This window comes from Zootoca vivipara, chromosome 11 (genome assembly GCF_963506605.1).
Source record: "Zootoca vivipara chromosome 11, rZooViv1.1, whole genome shotgun sequence".
In the NCBI taxonomy this organism is placed as follows: domain Eukaryota; kingdom Metazoa; phylum Chordata; class Lepidosauria; order Squamata; family Lacertidae; genus Zootoca; species Zootoca vivipara.
In genome coordinates, this window is record NC_083286.1 from 36496315 (window position 1) to 36512281 (window position 15967).

Sequence of the window (15967 nt, forward strand, 5' to 3'; positions counted from 1 at the left end):
GGTCGTTGCTGTCACCTTACAGGGAAAGCAGCAGGTTCCAAGACAGCGACCAGCCTCCCGAGGGGGGGGAGAGGGGAGGCATGGGGCAGCTCAATGTAGCCACGGAAATTCTGGATTCCCGAAGAGGAGGGGGAGGTCTGGAGTACCTCATGGCATGGGAGGACACCCCACCGTCCCAGAATGAATGGGTGCCAGCTAGGGAGGTACAGGAGGACTTCTTAGTGGAAGAGTTTCATGCCCTTTTTCCTCACAAGCCCAAGCCATGGCACATGGAAAGGAGAGAGGGGACAGCCCCACATGGGGAGGGGGAGGAACCCTCAGAAAGGGAAGCCACGAGCAGTTCCCCATGGCAATGGGAAGTGGGTTTTGAGGAGGAGGAAGAGGAGGGGTGGTTCTACCCAGTGACCAGAGCACCTGAGCCGGTAGAGGACTGGGAACAAATCTTCTCACCCACGGACTCGGATGCAACTGACTTTTTGGGTTTTCCGTCGCCGCCAGAGGGGGAGGCGCCGGAGCCGAACTGGGAACAGCTTTTCACCCCCACCAGTTCAGACGCCACGGACTTTCTAGGTTTCCAGTCGTCCCCAGCGCTCTCGGAGCCCTCGAGGGAGGGGGGAGGGGGGCCTGGGGGTGGATGTGAGGGATAGAAGCTATTGGCAGCCCCCTCCCATCTTAAACACAAGCTCTTCGCCCAGCGCAAGTGGGAGTGGGGAGGGGGATGTTTCTAGCGGGGAATCAGGAAGCAGAAGCCAGGGCTCAGGCAGGGTAGCTGAGCCACGACGCCACTTGGGAAAGGAAGGGGGAAGCAGGGAAAACGCGGGACGAAGACCGATCCCAGCGACCCCGGAATTGCGTAAGAAGCGCTGGGGGTGGAGATTTAGTATCCCCAGGCTACTTTGCTGGAGAAAGACGCGGGAATCTCCATTCGGAGGTTCTGCACCGGACTGACAACATGTACATAGCACTGTTTCAGCACTGTAAATAGACTGCACTAAATAAAAGGATAAAAATGCAGAGCTGTGAGGAGTCGTTACTCTAGAGTAGCCACCATTGCCACTGTGACATGTATGTTAGGATAATCTTCCAAAAATTGTTTTGTAATAGTTTTTACCACTGTAGCCAGTGGTTTTTCCTTAAAAAAAATGTTTATGGGTAGTCTCATTTTGACTCAAGAAATAACTGTTTTATAGTTCAAATCTGGAAAAATAAATAAATGCAGTAAGGTACAAAGTAAGGTCCAAAGGTCCAAAGATTCACAAAATGTTTAGGGGTATGCGTACGCCTGCGTACCCCCAGAAAAAAGCACTGACTATAGCAAACGAAACTATACAACTTAGACTTAAAATAATGTTCACTGTATATATACTCCAACCTTCTTCATTCACTTTAAAATCATGCATGAGGAACTAAAATCCCAACATAGGGAAATGATGCATATGTTATGTTCTTTCCAGAAGGAATATGTGTTAGTGTACTGTAGTTCAGTCTACATGTGCAGTATCAGGGGAGAGACACTTCATGCACGAATTCAACAAAGGGCAATAAAAGTGGAGCAAAGAAACAAGTACTGTACAAAATTGCAATCCTGCAGGAGTTTCTCTTGCACAAGGGACAAACAGTACTAGAAGAGTACTTGTGCTCAATTTCCATTACTTTCAATAAAGCTCATGTATGATAAAGGCTGGCTTTCCAATTACACAGCCTGGGGGGGGGGGTTTCCGCAGAAAACATGCCACATATGCAACTTGTGATTGGATTCCTCCTAGCCATCTTTCTCAGATTCGACTGAAATGATTTTTTTAAAGGGTGAGCAATCTTTCTCTTGAGGATCCAGCTATCGTTTTTCTAGCCTGCCCATCCCTACCTACTCTCTTTGCTATAACATTAAATTAGCGCAAGATTTCTCTGGATCCAGTGTTAGCTGCTGGTTGATGGGATTAGGAAGAAAATTCACCTGGGCCCAGTACTGGCAGAACTGATCGTAGAGTTTTTGCAACCCTGTGAGGTATATGTTCTTGTTGCCCCTGCATGGGAGGTTTGTTGTTTTATGTTTTCACAACTTTGACATACCTATCAAAGGGTGCTCAGGTAGGATCCTTAAAAGTGAAGGAGTTGCAGTGCGCTCCTGCAGGCACGAGCCATTCTATCTCAAGGGTGGCGAAAGAATTGTGTCCTAATGGTGGCAGGGCAGTAGCCACCTAAATACAGTGGTCACCTGTAGCTGCTTCCTGACTTCTGAAGACTCAGCAGCCTGGGCTGAGCCAAGCATAATGAGTTGTCAAAAATAGGACGACTTGTCTCTGTGAAGCTGTACCCAACAAGAGTTGTGTTCATTATAATTACTATATGTGGGATAAAGGCCTCTTGCTTACTTGTGTGTAGGTACATGCACACACACACACACACCAAACAGGGCATCCCAGTTTTTTTGCACAAGATCTTGATGACATTCTGAGTGCCATGCTCTGGTGCTGCACTCTCGCCCTGAAAAAAACACTTTTTCAGGGCAAGGGTGAGGTGCAGATCATGTGACTCGCCTGGGACTACATCCCAGAAGACACACATTCTAGTTTGGTGCTTGAAAAGTTGGTTAGTATGACACCGCTCTCTGACTTTTGTATGGCTAGAATGGGGCCTACATAGCCTTTTAATTCTGGCAACTCTCTGAGCACTGGCCTGTTTCCCATAAGAAAATGTGACCTTCAAGCTGATAAAACTCCACACCCCTGCTCTATGCCCTAAAAGGCTACCTAAACAGTAATGAGGCCAAAAGCAACAAATTATATAGACAACCTATTTTGGCTATCTTTTTTTGGACTAAAATCTAATCCTTAAGTAAACAATACAACATTTCAAAATAACAAGACACTTTCAATACACATATAAATCACTGTCATGGTTGTAACTGTATGGATTTTGGCAGCAATCCACACACTTGCATGCTGATTTCCAGTTCACTTTCACAAATAATGCACATAAGCAAACTGATGTCTACTTGTACACCCACAGGTTGTAATGCCCAATCGCTAAATGGCTTTTGTCATCTGTAGAGATGGCATACTTTGCTCAATGTGTCAACCACTTTCTGTGGGACTTGGAACACTGAGTTTACCACAATAGCATTTTATAAAATTAAGGCTTGGTGGTGGGCTCAACAATTTGCTTAATAAGCGCTTCTTCTGTTGGTAGCATTGCACTTCTTTCCCTTTCTGAATGGAGCAAATGAACAGAATATGAATTGAATGTGTCTTCCTGGTAGGTTCATACATCAGGTATGTAAGACACTTCAAATCAGGTGGACATCAGGTATGTAAGGTACTGCAAATTGAGACAGGAGATGGAGACTTTTAACATGTCTTCCAAACAGTCTTGGAAGCTAGCTTGTGGTATCATGCCCCAAGGTGGCATGAAAGCCCAGCTGCCCATCTCTTCCTGAATCATGTCATTCCACTTTGTGCTTGGCAACTTATATTTGAGATGACTGTTTCCATCCATAGCCCACTGTTGAGATGAGGTTAGAAGGCCATCAGTAGCAATAATGCATCTCTATTGCTCCTTGTGACAGTGACTCTGTTATGTCCTCCTGATCCTGCCTCAGACAAATGCACAATCATATGAGTGGAGTCTGTTTCTTCCAACTGATGAAGCATCATAACCATCATGATCACCACTGCCTGCCTGTGTCACTATGTTATGCTTGCTGCAGCAGTTCTCTTGTGAGGAACAGAACAAGTGAGGCCTTGTTTTCCTTGGATTTGATTAATGCTCTCCATTGCACAGGCAATATGCTGTCCCTGCTGCTAATGTCAACTCTTATTTCCTTCCTTTCCCAATTTGACACTTTACCGTAAGGTTTTTGATTGATGGGTCTTTGCAGCAGTCAAGCACAATACCAACCCTGCTGCAAGTTTCCTTGAAATTGTTCATGATATTCACCACAAAAGCATCCAAATAGTCTCCAAAAGTCACTGCATCCTTGGCTGTCACCAGGGCTGGAAAGCTTTGCCCACTCTATGTATACCGATCCCCAATAGCTGAGGGCTGACTCTGACCAAGTTATTCCAATCAGAATTTTTTTAAAAAAATTAAAACACCAGAAAAATGCCAGTTGATAAATATTAATGTCAGAAACACAGAGACTGGTGTAATTAATCTTCATATAACTTCCATAAGTGAAAATTGATTTTCTGATCAAGGAAATGGTCCTCTAAAAATAACAACCCACTTTTTAGCAGGTCTAGTTACTGACATTTTGATTCCTTAATCAAAACAGCAACACACCCATACTTCTATATTAAACGCAAAACCTCATGAGCAAGGCAGACTTCCCTCAGCCATTCCATAGATGTGGAATTCTGACATAGCCACTTTTACCATGACCACCTCAGTCAGCAGCCCTCCATCAAAACGAAGTTGTTTCCTGGGTTTTCTTTGTCTACATTCAGCCATCAGGTGTTGTTTCTGAAAACCAGCTATACCAAAGCAGTGATCGAATTGAAAATACTCTCACAACTACTGCTGCTGTAGCAAAACCACTGTATATGGTTGCTTACCTGTAATAACCGCTGTGCTTTTAAAAATCAAAGATATGAAAAGTCTCAAAATAATTTATACTTTGACAAAAAAAAGTAATGGAGACTAAGGTTACAGTCCCACAAACATTTGAAGTCAGTGAGACTCCCTTCTGAGTAAACAAGCATGGGATACAGTTGCACGGTTGCAATTCTTCACATAAGTCTTAATTGGCTAGGAAAGTGCATTCCAAGGTTTTGTGGTGTTTTAAAGTCCCAAAAATATCTATTGTCAAAATGAAATAGCAATAAAACCAGCCTGACTTTCTGGTGTGAGCCTATATGGCAGAATATGAAGACTCCAATCAAAGTACTGTCCTTCTATTTATGTCTAAGGTTTCTTTGACGAGCAAACGGTATAAATTTGGTTCTGATTCCGGAATTCTTTTTAAAAAAATTATTTATTTAAACTATTTCTAGCCTGCTTTATAGAACTGAGAAGCTTTCAAAGTGACTTACAAAAGATTTGCTCAATTAAACTTCCATTCAAGTGTGGTATCAGGAACAGAAAGATAGTATCCCTATGGTGCCATGATTCTTTCCAGGTGTCATTTCCTTCCCGCATGCTTGTACTTCCTTGGTACTGATCTTTGACCTCTACCTACTGGGTAACAGAGCCCATTCTGATCCTCTGAGGAAAAGAAGTGGGGCTGCTTAGTAGGAGTATTAGTCTGTTATCATTTGCTTTCACTCTATATCATACCTGAAGAGATTCATCTGAGTATTTGTGGATCAAATTGTTACAGCAGGTGCCTTCTACGGTGGAACACATGGTATATTCTCCAATATGCTGTATTCGTTTACAGGAAACATTCTCAGTAGCAATTGCTATTATTATTTTTAAGCGAAGTGTGCAGATGTGTAGAGTGTAGATAGAAACTCCCAAATTGTGAGTTTGTTTTCTTATCCAGTCAGAAAAATAAAAGGAGTTAATTAAGGACAATGATGTTTGGGTCCCTTGGAACTAAAATATTATAATTCAATCTGTCAATAAGGCATGCAAACACCTTTTAATAGCACATTTTATTGGGTAAATCTCTTATGAATCCTGGAATGGATCCAAATTATATACACAAAGCTACTCAACTGAGTAAGAGAGCACCAACATCTGCTGCAATCTGCTTTAACCATCACCTTACAGCACACAAGAGCCATGCCTGTGCAATATTTTGAAATTAATTATTCTTCATTGGCCATTCCTGAATAATTCCAGGACAGCCTTCCAAATTAAATTCCCTTGACATGTAAACACAGAAAACTCTTTTTTTGCCCCTAGAGGCAACTAATATTTGACAGACTTCCTATCCTGAACTGAACTGAAAATACAAAATAAAAAAATCCTTCCAGTAGCACCTTAGAGACCAACTAAGTTTGTCATAGGTATGAGCTTTTGTGTGCATGCACACTTCTTCATGCGTGTGCATGCGTGTATCTGAAGAAGTGTGCATGCACACGAAAGCTCATACCTATGACAAACTTAGTTGGTCTCTAAGGTGCTACTGGAAGGATTTTTTTATTTTGTTTTGACTGCGTCAGACCAAAACGGCCACCTACCTGTAACTATCCTGAACTGTTCCACCCAGGCATATTCTTTTTTTAAGGAGTCACAATCAAGACTTTATCCACAAATTTATTTCTTCCATTGAAGCAGGTAGTTTAGGCTTGTGTAAACTTCTTACCTCCATTCATGCTTTTAAAATGCTCACTGTATTTTGCAGTAAATTTATTTCTCTACATGCTGGAGATATTAATCAGCAGTTGGACATTTATTATACTTTATATTTCCCTCTTTTTAAACGAACTAAGGGTGATATACACAGGGTCCCCAGGCTGTCCCAAGCACCGACCAGACCCAGACCATCTGTAAAATCTCACATACTGAATTTGCCACCACAGTTACAGCTCTCCAATTGGATTATAGAAAATATAAATGATTTTGCAGTAGAAATTAATCAATTAATCAGCATCCAAAATGCTACACCAGAACAAAATTCATTTCAAATAAAGAGATCCAAAAAGAACTAGTTCTGATTCTCACATTGTTTGGCAGACGGAGTTAATTAGTGGGACCAGTGGAAAAAGCAACTTCCCCCAAAAAGTACCCAATATTCTGGAGTGGCAGGAGAAGCTACTCAGTTATTTAGATTTGGATAATCTGACCAATTCAATTAGAGGGTATACTAACAAGAAATTTCAACAGAGCTGGGGAAAATTTGGAGAGTACATGAAAGGACAGTGCTCCACGGTGAAGTCTTGGGTCTACTTCTAATGCCTCGTATTGATCTTTTCTGATTTGATTTAAGTTGATTAAAAGTTGATTGAAGGTGATTCATCTTGAGTTAAGATATTATATAAGAATTATAAGATATCAATGTTTGGAATATATAGATACAATAGAGGGGAAGCAGTACCGGAATATATTAACTAAAGAAACTGAGATGGAGATAAGTGGAAATCTACTATGGGAAGAGGAGATACGGGGGAAGAAATAAATGTGTATGAATTAAAGGAACATAGTTGATAATTATAGGTTCATTTACAGGTTAAATTTATATGTTTAAATGTGTTTTGATTATTTTGATTTTGGGTACGAATGTATGTCTGAATGTATGATTTTTCTTTTTTTTTTCTTTTTTGTATTTATTATTATTATTATTTATATATGATTTTGTATGTTATTATTTCTTTATTATTGTTTGTTTGGTTTGTCTGTGAGTGTATTTTAATTTGAATTCTAATAAAGTTTATTTCTAAAAAACTTTTTTTAAAAAAATTAGTGGAACCAATCTACCTATCAAGGCAACATTACTTGAAACAATTGCTCCAGCATACAACATGGAACAGTGCTGCAGAAATTTATCAATATCTGTTTGAAGAGTTTATATATAACATTTGCAAACCCAGGAATAATTTCATAAATATATATCTCTGAAAATGTTTCAGACCTACCTTATTTAATTTTATAAAATATTTCAGTCCGGCTTCCAGAGGATTGGTGTCACAATTCATCTGTAAAAAAATATGCAATAAGAGATTTAATCACTAGATGGCATATTTCCTTCACGTCTTTTCACTTTCTCATACTGTTTTCCATTTATTTCCTTTTTTATGAACAAGTAAAATCTCTTTTGTTAAAGGATTGTAATTCCTAGTGACATTTGCATCTCCAATAAAAAAAATGCAAGTATATATTTCTTCAATATCTACAGTTAAAAAGACAATAAGAAATGAGACATCCTGCAAACATAGAAAGCCTTCACTCCACTGAGAACTAACCAAGGAAGATGCAATTATGATTTACTTGCAAATCTACCTCCCTATCCCTCATCTCACAGTGAACAGCTATCTGATGCCTCAGCTGTTCTTCTCATTTTCAACAGGTAGGACAGTAGGGTGGAATTCTGTGGACTGTTAAGGCGAAACAATTGCATTGGGGTGCTCTCTAGACCTGGTGTAGTCAATGTGGTGCCATCCAGATGTGGTTACATATATTACAACTTCAATCACCTCCTACCATAGGCCATGCTGCTGAGAGTTGTAATCTCAACATCTGGAGTGTGTCATGTTAACTATCTCTGCTCCCCAGGTGAAACCAGAGAATTCCATATCCACAGCAGTTTTTATGCATGTGGAATCATACAATTTCGGTCCGGGAAAAAGACACCGAGGGTCATCTAGTCCAACCCCCTGCAATGCAGGAATCTCAACTAAACCACCCAAGACAGATGGTCACCCAACCTCTGCATAAAAACCTCCAAAGAAGGAGAGAATTATATACACATGCATCACTACCTACTGAATTACAGTCATAGCATTTTGAAGGAGCTGGTATCATATTAATATCAGCATCTTTTTGCCAAGAAATAAATATTAGGGAAATAAGATTCCTGGCTTATACTGATTCAGAAAATGCAAAACATCTTTAGGGAAATACCCTGAAGTGCAAGTGGAACAAAAAATAAGTAAGAAGCACTCCAATGTGGCATGAGCAGCCTCAGTTGATGTGGAATCCTGATAGGGTTGTCAGACTCAATAGAGGACAGGACTTCTGTGCCTTTAATTGCCCTGCTCTCTTTTGAGTCTGGAAACCTTAAAGAGAAAGCAGCAGACCCTTTGCTTGGAAATTAAACAAAGGGTCTGCTGGTTTCTCTTTAAGGTTTCCAGACTCAAAGGGTCTGCTGGAAACACTTTAGACTGAAATGGCATAGAGCAGGGGTGTCAAACTCAAATTCATCGGGGGCCGCATCAGCAGTTTGGTCACCCTCAAAGGGCCAGTTGTATCTGTAGGACTATGTGTCCACTCTTTATTATCATAAATTATTGTCACTGCATTCAATTATTACTGTTTTTTGTAATAATGTAAGTAATAACTAGCTCTGAAAGCAGAAACATAGTCAGAATAATGGCAAGTAGATATTCAAATGTACAATTATTGTACAATTTATTGAAAAATGATTTTTGGTAACTGCACTGGGTGGTGGAGGCTCGCTAGGGTTTCATGCAGGACCTTTGCAGAGCTACTAGTACCTGGAGATGCTGGGGTCCTTCTGCATGCAGGACAGATGTTCTGCCAGTGAGCCACCACCCTTCACCAAAGGGACTGGCTGAGGTTGACTCACTGAAGCTGCTCTCCTGGTTCCAGGGTTTAAGGGCCAGAAGTATAAAGCAGCATCCTATGTTTCTGAGGAGAGGGGGAGGGAGGGAGGGGAGAGAGGGAGGGAGGAAGAAAAGAGGGAGTGGGAGGGAGAGAGGAAGGAAGGAAGGAAAGAGGGGAGAGAAAGAAGAGTAGGAAATAAGGAAGAGAATAAAGAAGGAAAGAAAAAGAAAGAGGGAGAGAAGATGGAAAGGGAGAAAGAAGGAAGGAAGTAGAGGGGAAGAAAGAATAAGAATGAGGGAGAGGAAGAAAGTTGGGAAGGGCGGAAGGAAGAAAGGAAGGAAGGAAGGAAGGAAGAAAGAAAGAAAAGAGGGAGTAGGAGGGAGAGAGGAAGGAAAGAGGTGAGAGAAAGAAGAGTAGGAAAGAAGGAATAAAGAAGGAAAGAAAAAGAAAGGGAGAAAAGACAGAGATAAAGAAGGAAGGAAGGAGAGGGAAAGAAAGAATAAGAACGAGAGAGAGGAAGAAAGAAAGAAAGAAAGGGAAAGGGGGGTCGCCGCCTTGATTCAGCGCCAGAAAAGAGCGCGAAGGGACCCAGGGGCAAAAAGCATTTCCCTGGCCCCAGCTGTTTGTCGGCGCTTTGTTGGCGCGGCGCTTCAGCAGCAAGGTCCCACTGCTGGGTCCCGCTGGCTGGGGCGCTCGGCGGGCCACATGACAAGGTCTGGCGGGCCGGATTTGGCCCCCGGGCCTTGTGTTTGACACCCGTGGCATAGAGTTTAAGTAAGAATTCCAACCAAACATACTACTGTGACCTCTTAATCGAACAGACTTTTTAATATAGAGGAAAAAGAAATGTCGGTGAATTAAAAAGGAGGATGTGGTGCCACAAATGTAATTGAGAATACTAACAGTTTGCCCTCATGAAAATAGAAGGTGTAAATCATAATAGCAGCTGTTTCTTATTTTACTCTTATCAGGCCTTGAAAAAAGCAGAATAGTTCGATATGATTACCTGTGATCAATACACAAATAACACCAAAGAAAGAACAAAAAAAGAAAAGAAAAAAAGAATTATATTCAAACCTCTGCTCCCCATGCCCGAAAAGCCTTTTCTAGCCTTAACGTATTCATCGCATATGTTCCAAAGTTGTCAATTCCTTCTTCCTGGCCTGCTTCCATGATAGTAGAGTATAAAGCTGCAGAATCTTCTCGTCTGTGGTACAACTCCCAACCCAGTTCACCTATTACAAACCAAAGGTTGACATCTTAATCAAGTCTACAGTTAAATTATGGCCGTGCTTATTTAAAGGCATAACATGAAAATAAACATCAGGGGCGTAGGAAGATAGGGGCAGTGGGGGCGGGCCGCCCCGAGTGGCGGGCTCCAAGGGTTGCCATCGCGGGCGCCCGCCCCGCCCCCCAAACACGCGCCCCACCCCAGAATGCGTGTCGCCCCTCCGGGAGACGTGCCACACCCCCGGAACGTGTGCCACGGCCCTCCGGGAGGTGCGCCATGCCCCTGGGAGGCGCGCCACGGCCCTGGAACGGCGCCCCGCCCCCGTCCCCAGTGCTGGAGCATGAAGCTCCGCCACTGATAAACATTAAATGACCTGTCTCTGCACTGCTGCCTTGTATAGAAACCAGCTGTTTTGCTTATAAGAATAATAATCTCTCCCCCTCCCACCTTACCTGTATAGGATATTCTAATTGAAGTTACAGGAATATCCACAATGTTTAAATGTCTGGATTGTAGAAAACTAAATGCTGCATCACTGAGATCCTCTGTTGTCAACTTCTGGAGGACTTTTCGTGCATATGGACCAGCTACACCCAATACTCCAATTTCTTCTGTGACATTTCTGATCTCAACGTTAAACTGTCCTCTAGCTGCCTCCTCTTCAATCCACCTGAAAATAAAAGGCACCACTTTATTAATCCAAACCTTAAAATGCATAAAAGAACTAGGTTGACAACTATGACTATCAGGTAAACCCAAGTCAAGAAGAATGTCTCTTGCACCTCCGAGACAAGCTCACCCCACTCCCTACTGTCCCATATTCAGATTCCAGATTCCATATTTTTCAATGCATGAGAAACCAACTGAATAATAATATCATCTGCCAATGCAACCAATTCCCACAGCTTTTCTGAGGCCATCACAACATTTATCACTACAAATATTTATAAACCTCTTTTTGAGCTCCATTTAGTTTTTTTTTAATCAAGGAGCAGCCAACAGAAATTAATTAGGACCATTAGTCATTTTTACCCACATAAATACCCGTCTTGCTAGTATACCGTATGTCCTCTACAGTATTTGCAGTGTGCAATCATAGTCTGTTGAAGCCTTTGTTTTAGCAGGATAAACAGGCTAAGCACTCTCAGCGAGAGGTGAACAATACTTTTGATACCAGCAACTTGTGGAGAGAAGATTTGTAATCTCAGTATTTTTACGATGTACTCTGAGCTATTTACAATGTTATCTCTGATTCAGAAGATCCCAGTATGCATAAAGGCCAGAGCTCAGTGGTGAAGCATCTGTCCCAGGCTCAATCTCTGGCATGTCAAGGTAGGGACGGAAAAGACCCCCTGCCTGAAACAATGCCACTCAGTGTAGACATTAGTGAACTAGACGGACCAATATTCTGGCTCAGTCCAAGGCAACTTAATCTGTTCCTATGTGAGCTCTGGCTCTTGCGACTTTCCTGAACTGCAGCTCCTTCCCCATTTCCATCATCACAAATGGCTTTTTTAAGCTTCAGCAGTTACAACGTGCACTGACCTCATGTCATGAAGCTCTGACCCAGAACCAGTAATTAACAAAAATTCCCCTGGCTTTAGATGAGAGACTGTGAGCTCTGCATAGACTCTGCCTCTTGGGGTTAACATATGACTTATATTTGTGAAACCTATCTGAATAGTAAAAAAAGAAAGGAAGAAATTATAATACAGTACAGCAGACATTATACAGTATAAGGAAATTGAGTTCTTCCTAGAATACACAGGCTGCAATCTAACACAGACTTAGGCATGCTTAAGCACCACTGGTTTCTATGGGATTCCTGAAGGCCTCAGGTCTGGTTTTGATGCACACAAGGATGGGTGAATGTCAGTTTTTGTTTCTCTCAGTTTCTCATTTTTCTGTTTTTCAGTTCGTCACATTTCCACATCAGTTTGCAATTTGAAAATTCAGCAGAATTTTAGTGCAGATTTCTCCTAATACAGTCATACCTCGGGTTAAGTATGCTTCAGGTTGGAATGGATTAATCTACTTTCCATTACTTTCAATGGGAAAGTTCGCTTCAGGTTAAGTACGCCTCAGGTTAAGTATGGACTTCCAGAACCAATAAAGTACTTAACCTGAGGTACCACTGTACATTGATTATTGCCTTCATTTTATGGATCAATGGTCTCACTAGACAGTAAAATATGTGTTAAATTGCTGTTTTAGGGGGTGTTTTTCATCATCCGGAATGGATTAATCCACTTTCCATTACTTTCAATGGGAAAGTTTGCTTCAGGTTAAGTACGGACTTCTGGAACCAATTAAGTACTTAACCTGAGGTACCACTGTATACACATTTTTGTGAGCAATTTCCCTAATATAATGCATTATATATATTATTTTCACTAATACAGTGTATGTATTTGTATGCTCACTTACTCCAGTATATATATATATTTGCATATATGACTTGGCTGGAGAACTGTACTGCAAAGTATGGAGAACTGTGTAGGGAAAGTTGAGTTTCAATTTATGCATTGCTTTGGAAAGTACATATTAAATAGGTTCACATGTTAGCGTAAGGATGGGGAGAAAATTTGGTTAACAGAATTCCTCATTCATCCCTACATCTGTCCACCTGATTTGGAACCGATTCACATCCACAAATTTGGGGTAATGTTTAAATGAGGCATAGGTGCATAGCATCTAATTTGTTTAGCTCCAATTCCTGCAATCTTCGCACAACTAAATTTTGAGGCATGCAGATTCCACAAGATGGGCATATGTGAAATGTATATCCAGTCCAACATTATATCTTTAGTATGGGGGTATGTGGTTGAACGAGGTCAGGCCAAGTGCACACAGGAAGGTGAAGGTAGATGTAATCCTAATTCCTTACCACTCTTGGGCTCAGTACAATTGGGACTTCATATGAGTAGGACTGTAAACTTATTTTCAGCATATATTAAAACTAATCCAAGACCTATTTTGCTGTTACATTTCCATTTACCTTTGGGATCACATTTGCAATCAGGCGATCCAGAAATTTAACAGAATCACTGCCTTTGATGCTAATCTTGCCAAATGGAGTGAGATCAATCACACCCACTTTTTCCATCACCTGTTTATATTCACGGCCCACAGGTTCAAACCAGTTTGTACGTCGAAAACTTGGCCTAGAAAAATAAAAATTACTGTAAATTCATTAAAAAAAACCTGCCTAGTAATTTTCAACTTAACTGTAAGTAGCTCTCTCCCTTTCCTTTCATCTATCAACCCCTTTGGATGAGTAGGGAAGGGGAATGAAACTGAAAAATCATAGGCATACCTTATTTTGGCAAGTTTATCAATAATTTCCCTAACTGTAAAGAGACCCCTGACCATTAGGTCCAGGCATGACCGACTCTGGGGTTGCGGCGCTCATCCCGCATTATTGGCCAAGGGAGCTGGCGTACAGCTTCCAGGTCATGTGGCCAGCATGACAAAGCCGCTTCTGGTGAACCAGAGCAGCACACGGAAATGCCGTTTACCTTCCTGCTGTAGCGGTACCTATTTATCTACTTGCACTTTGACGTGCTTTCGAACTGCTAGGTTGGCAGGAGCTGGGACCGAGCAACGGGAGCTCACCCCATCGCGGGGATTCGAACTGCCGACCTTCTGATAGGCAAGCCCTAGGCTCTGTGGTTTAACCCACAGCGCCACCTGCTGTCCCACCCTAACTGTAACTTAAGGTTAATGTTTTATTTAATGACAAACACTGCTCAACTCCAATGAGTGGATGTTTTATATTAAAATTGATTAATTATTGCATTCTATAGATAAAAACTAGGAACTCCACAGATGCAGGTGCTTTTACTGTATACTGTAGAAGTACAGAATATAAATGCAATACAGTACAAGAGTAAGCATGACGTAGAAACTTTGGTCATCATTACATGGACAGACCCTTAAGGTCATTTGGAGTCCCAACATACATCCTCAGTAAAACTGTAGGAGACTTTCTGCTGTTGCCGTTTCTTATACAAAAGGGTTAAGCATATGTGGAAGGAAGAACTATTTTAGAATGGTAACTTTTACATCTGAAGTTTACCCCCCCCCCCAAAAAAAACCCCAATAGCTTCAGTGAATTAATCTTTAATGTTGTGATTTGTTGTTTTGCATTTCATTATCAGCTGGAGATTATCATAAGTTCTTATAGTATGTTTTGAAGATTATGGGTAAAATCTAATAAGCGCCATAGAGCGGGATCACGGCAGCAAACCACACCCATTATATATACATGGATGCTTATATATCTGCAATATGCCTACACTCATACAAATTTAACAATGGAAGTATAATGGGGACTATGCTTTCTGTAAGCCACCAACTGCACATCTAAACCAACATATGAACCATCTGCAGGGCCAGCCCATGAATGAGGCGGGATGAGGCAGCTGCCTTGGGCAGCACCTGAAAAGGGATGGCATTGAGGAGGAAAGTAACTTCCGCTGTCCTGCTACTGTTTTACATGGTGGGGTCACCAAAGCTGTTGTGCAAAGCAGAAGCAGCAGTGGAAGAGTGGCTTCTGCTCTTCTTCCTCCTCTTCCAAGTGTTGTCCCTCTCCAGATGGCCTCAGTGACTATGCATACTGCTCTCATAGCCTATGTATGAGAGTGCAGAATCACAGCTGTACAGTTGATAGGGAACCCGAGGGTTGTCTAGCCCAACCCCCATCCAATTTGAAACAATACTGGACCCTGCTTAGCTTTGCAAATGCACTAGCAGTTTTATTGCTGCACCACCAGAAGGGGTTTTCATGTCATCTCTAAACATTGGCCTGGCACTTGGTGTTGTAAAAACATGAAAATATTCCTCTTTCTTCATTATAACTACTACCAGTTACCGGTAAACTGCTTTGAAGTTTTTCTACAATCATGTAGTGCATAAATTTTATTAAATGAATGAATGAATGATACTACTTCCTCTTAATGTGCATTTTACCAACTGATACTATGTTTCAGACTACGGTTCACAATTCTATCTTTATTTTAACAACCCTGAACATAATATTGCTAATGCTATTAATTTGGCACAAAAGAACAATCAATAAATATTTTTTCATTTACTTGTATCCAATCTCATCCCCAGGTTTGTAGAACCAATGAGGCTGCTCCCATCCTGCATGGAATCCCATGGAGCATTCCGACTTAAGGATTTCATAAAGCCCACTAACTCTTGCTGTGGGTCTCCCAGCAAATCTTTCTTCTTTAGGAAAGCCAACTGCAAAACAAAAACAAACACAAAATCAACATCGTAAAACATATGACACTGAATCACTTATTGCACATGTACACAAAGTATTTTTCATGTATCTACAAATGTTTTTGAAGGACTTTGCAGGCTGCTAAACATCATAATGATGGAAATAAAATAAGCAAGGTATGCAGTACAGTGTAAACTGGATGTCAGGGAATGGTCTGAATCAGAGGAGTGGGGAATGCATTCTCAGGCAGAGGTGGGGTGGATTCACCCCGCCACCGCAGTTTCCGGTGGTTTCAGGAGCAGAGAGAGACACAGACACTGAGCAGTTTCGACAGG

At 41.5% G+C, this 15967-nt stretch overlaps 1 protein-coding gene across 5 annotated transcripts in view; it reads right to left on the minus strand.

Annotated features, from left to right (window-relative positions):
• Positions 1-15967, minus strand: part of DMGDH (dimethylglycine dehydrogenase) — a 53292-nt gene that overhangs the window by 17359 nt on the left and 19966 nt on the right. For all 5 annotated transcript variants that reach the window (XM_035099565.2, XM_035099568.2, XM_035099566.2 and 2 more), the window contains 6 exons: positions 15496-15649; positions 13398-13563; positions 11945-12075; positions 10852-11069; positions 10246-10403; positions 7521-7580 (listed from right to left, as the gene is read on the minus strand). In XM_035099565.2, the coding sequence (XP_034955456.1) occupies positions 7521-7580; positions 10246-10403; positions 10852-11069; positions 11945-12075; positions 13398-13563; positions 15496-15649 (887 nt within the window). The remainder of the gene's footprint in view (positions 1-7520; positions 7581-10245; positions 10404-10851; positions 11070-11944; positions 12076-13397; positions 13564-15495; positions 15650-15967) is intronic.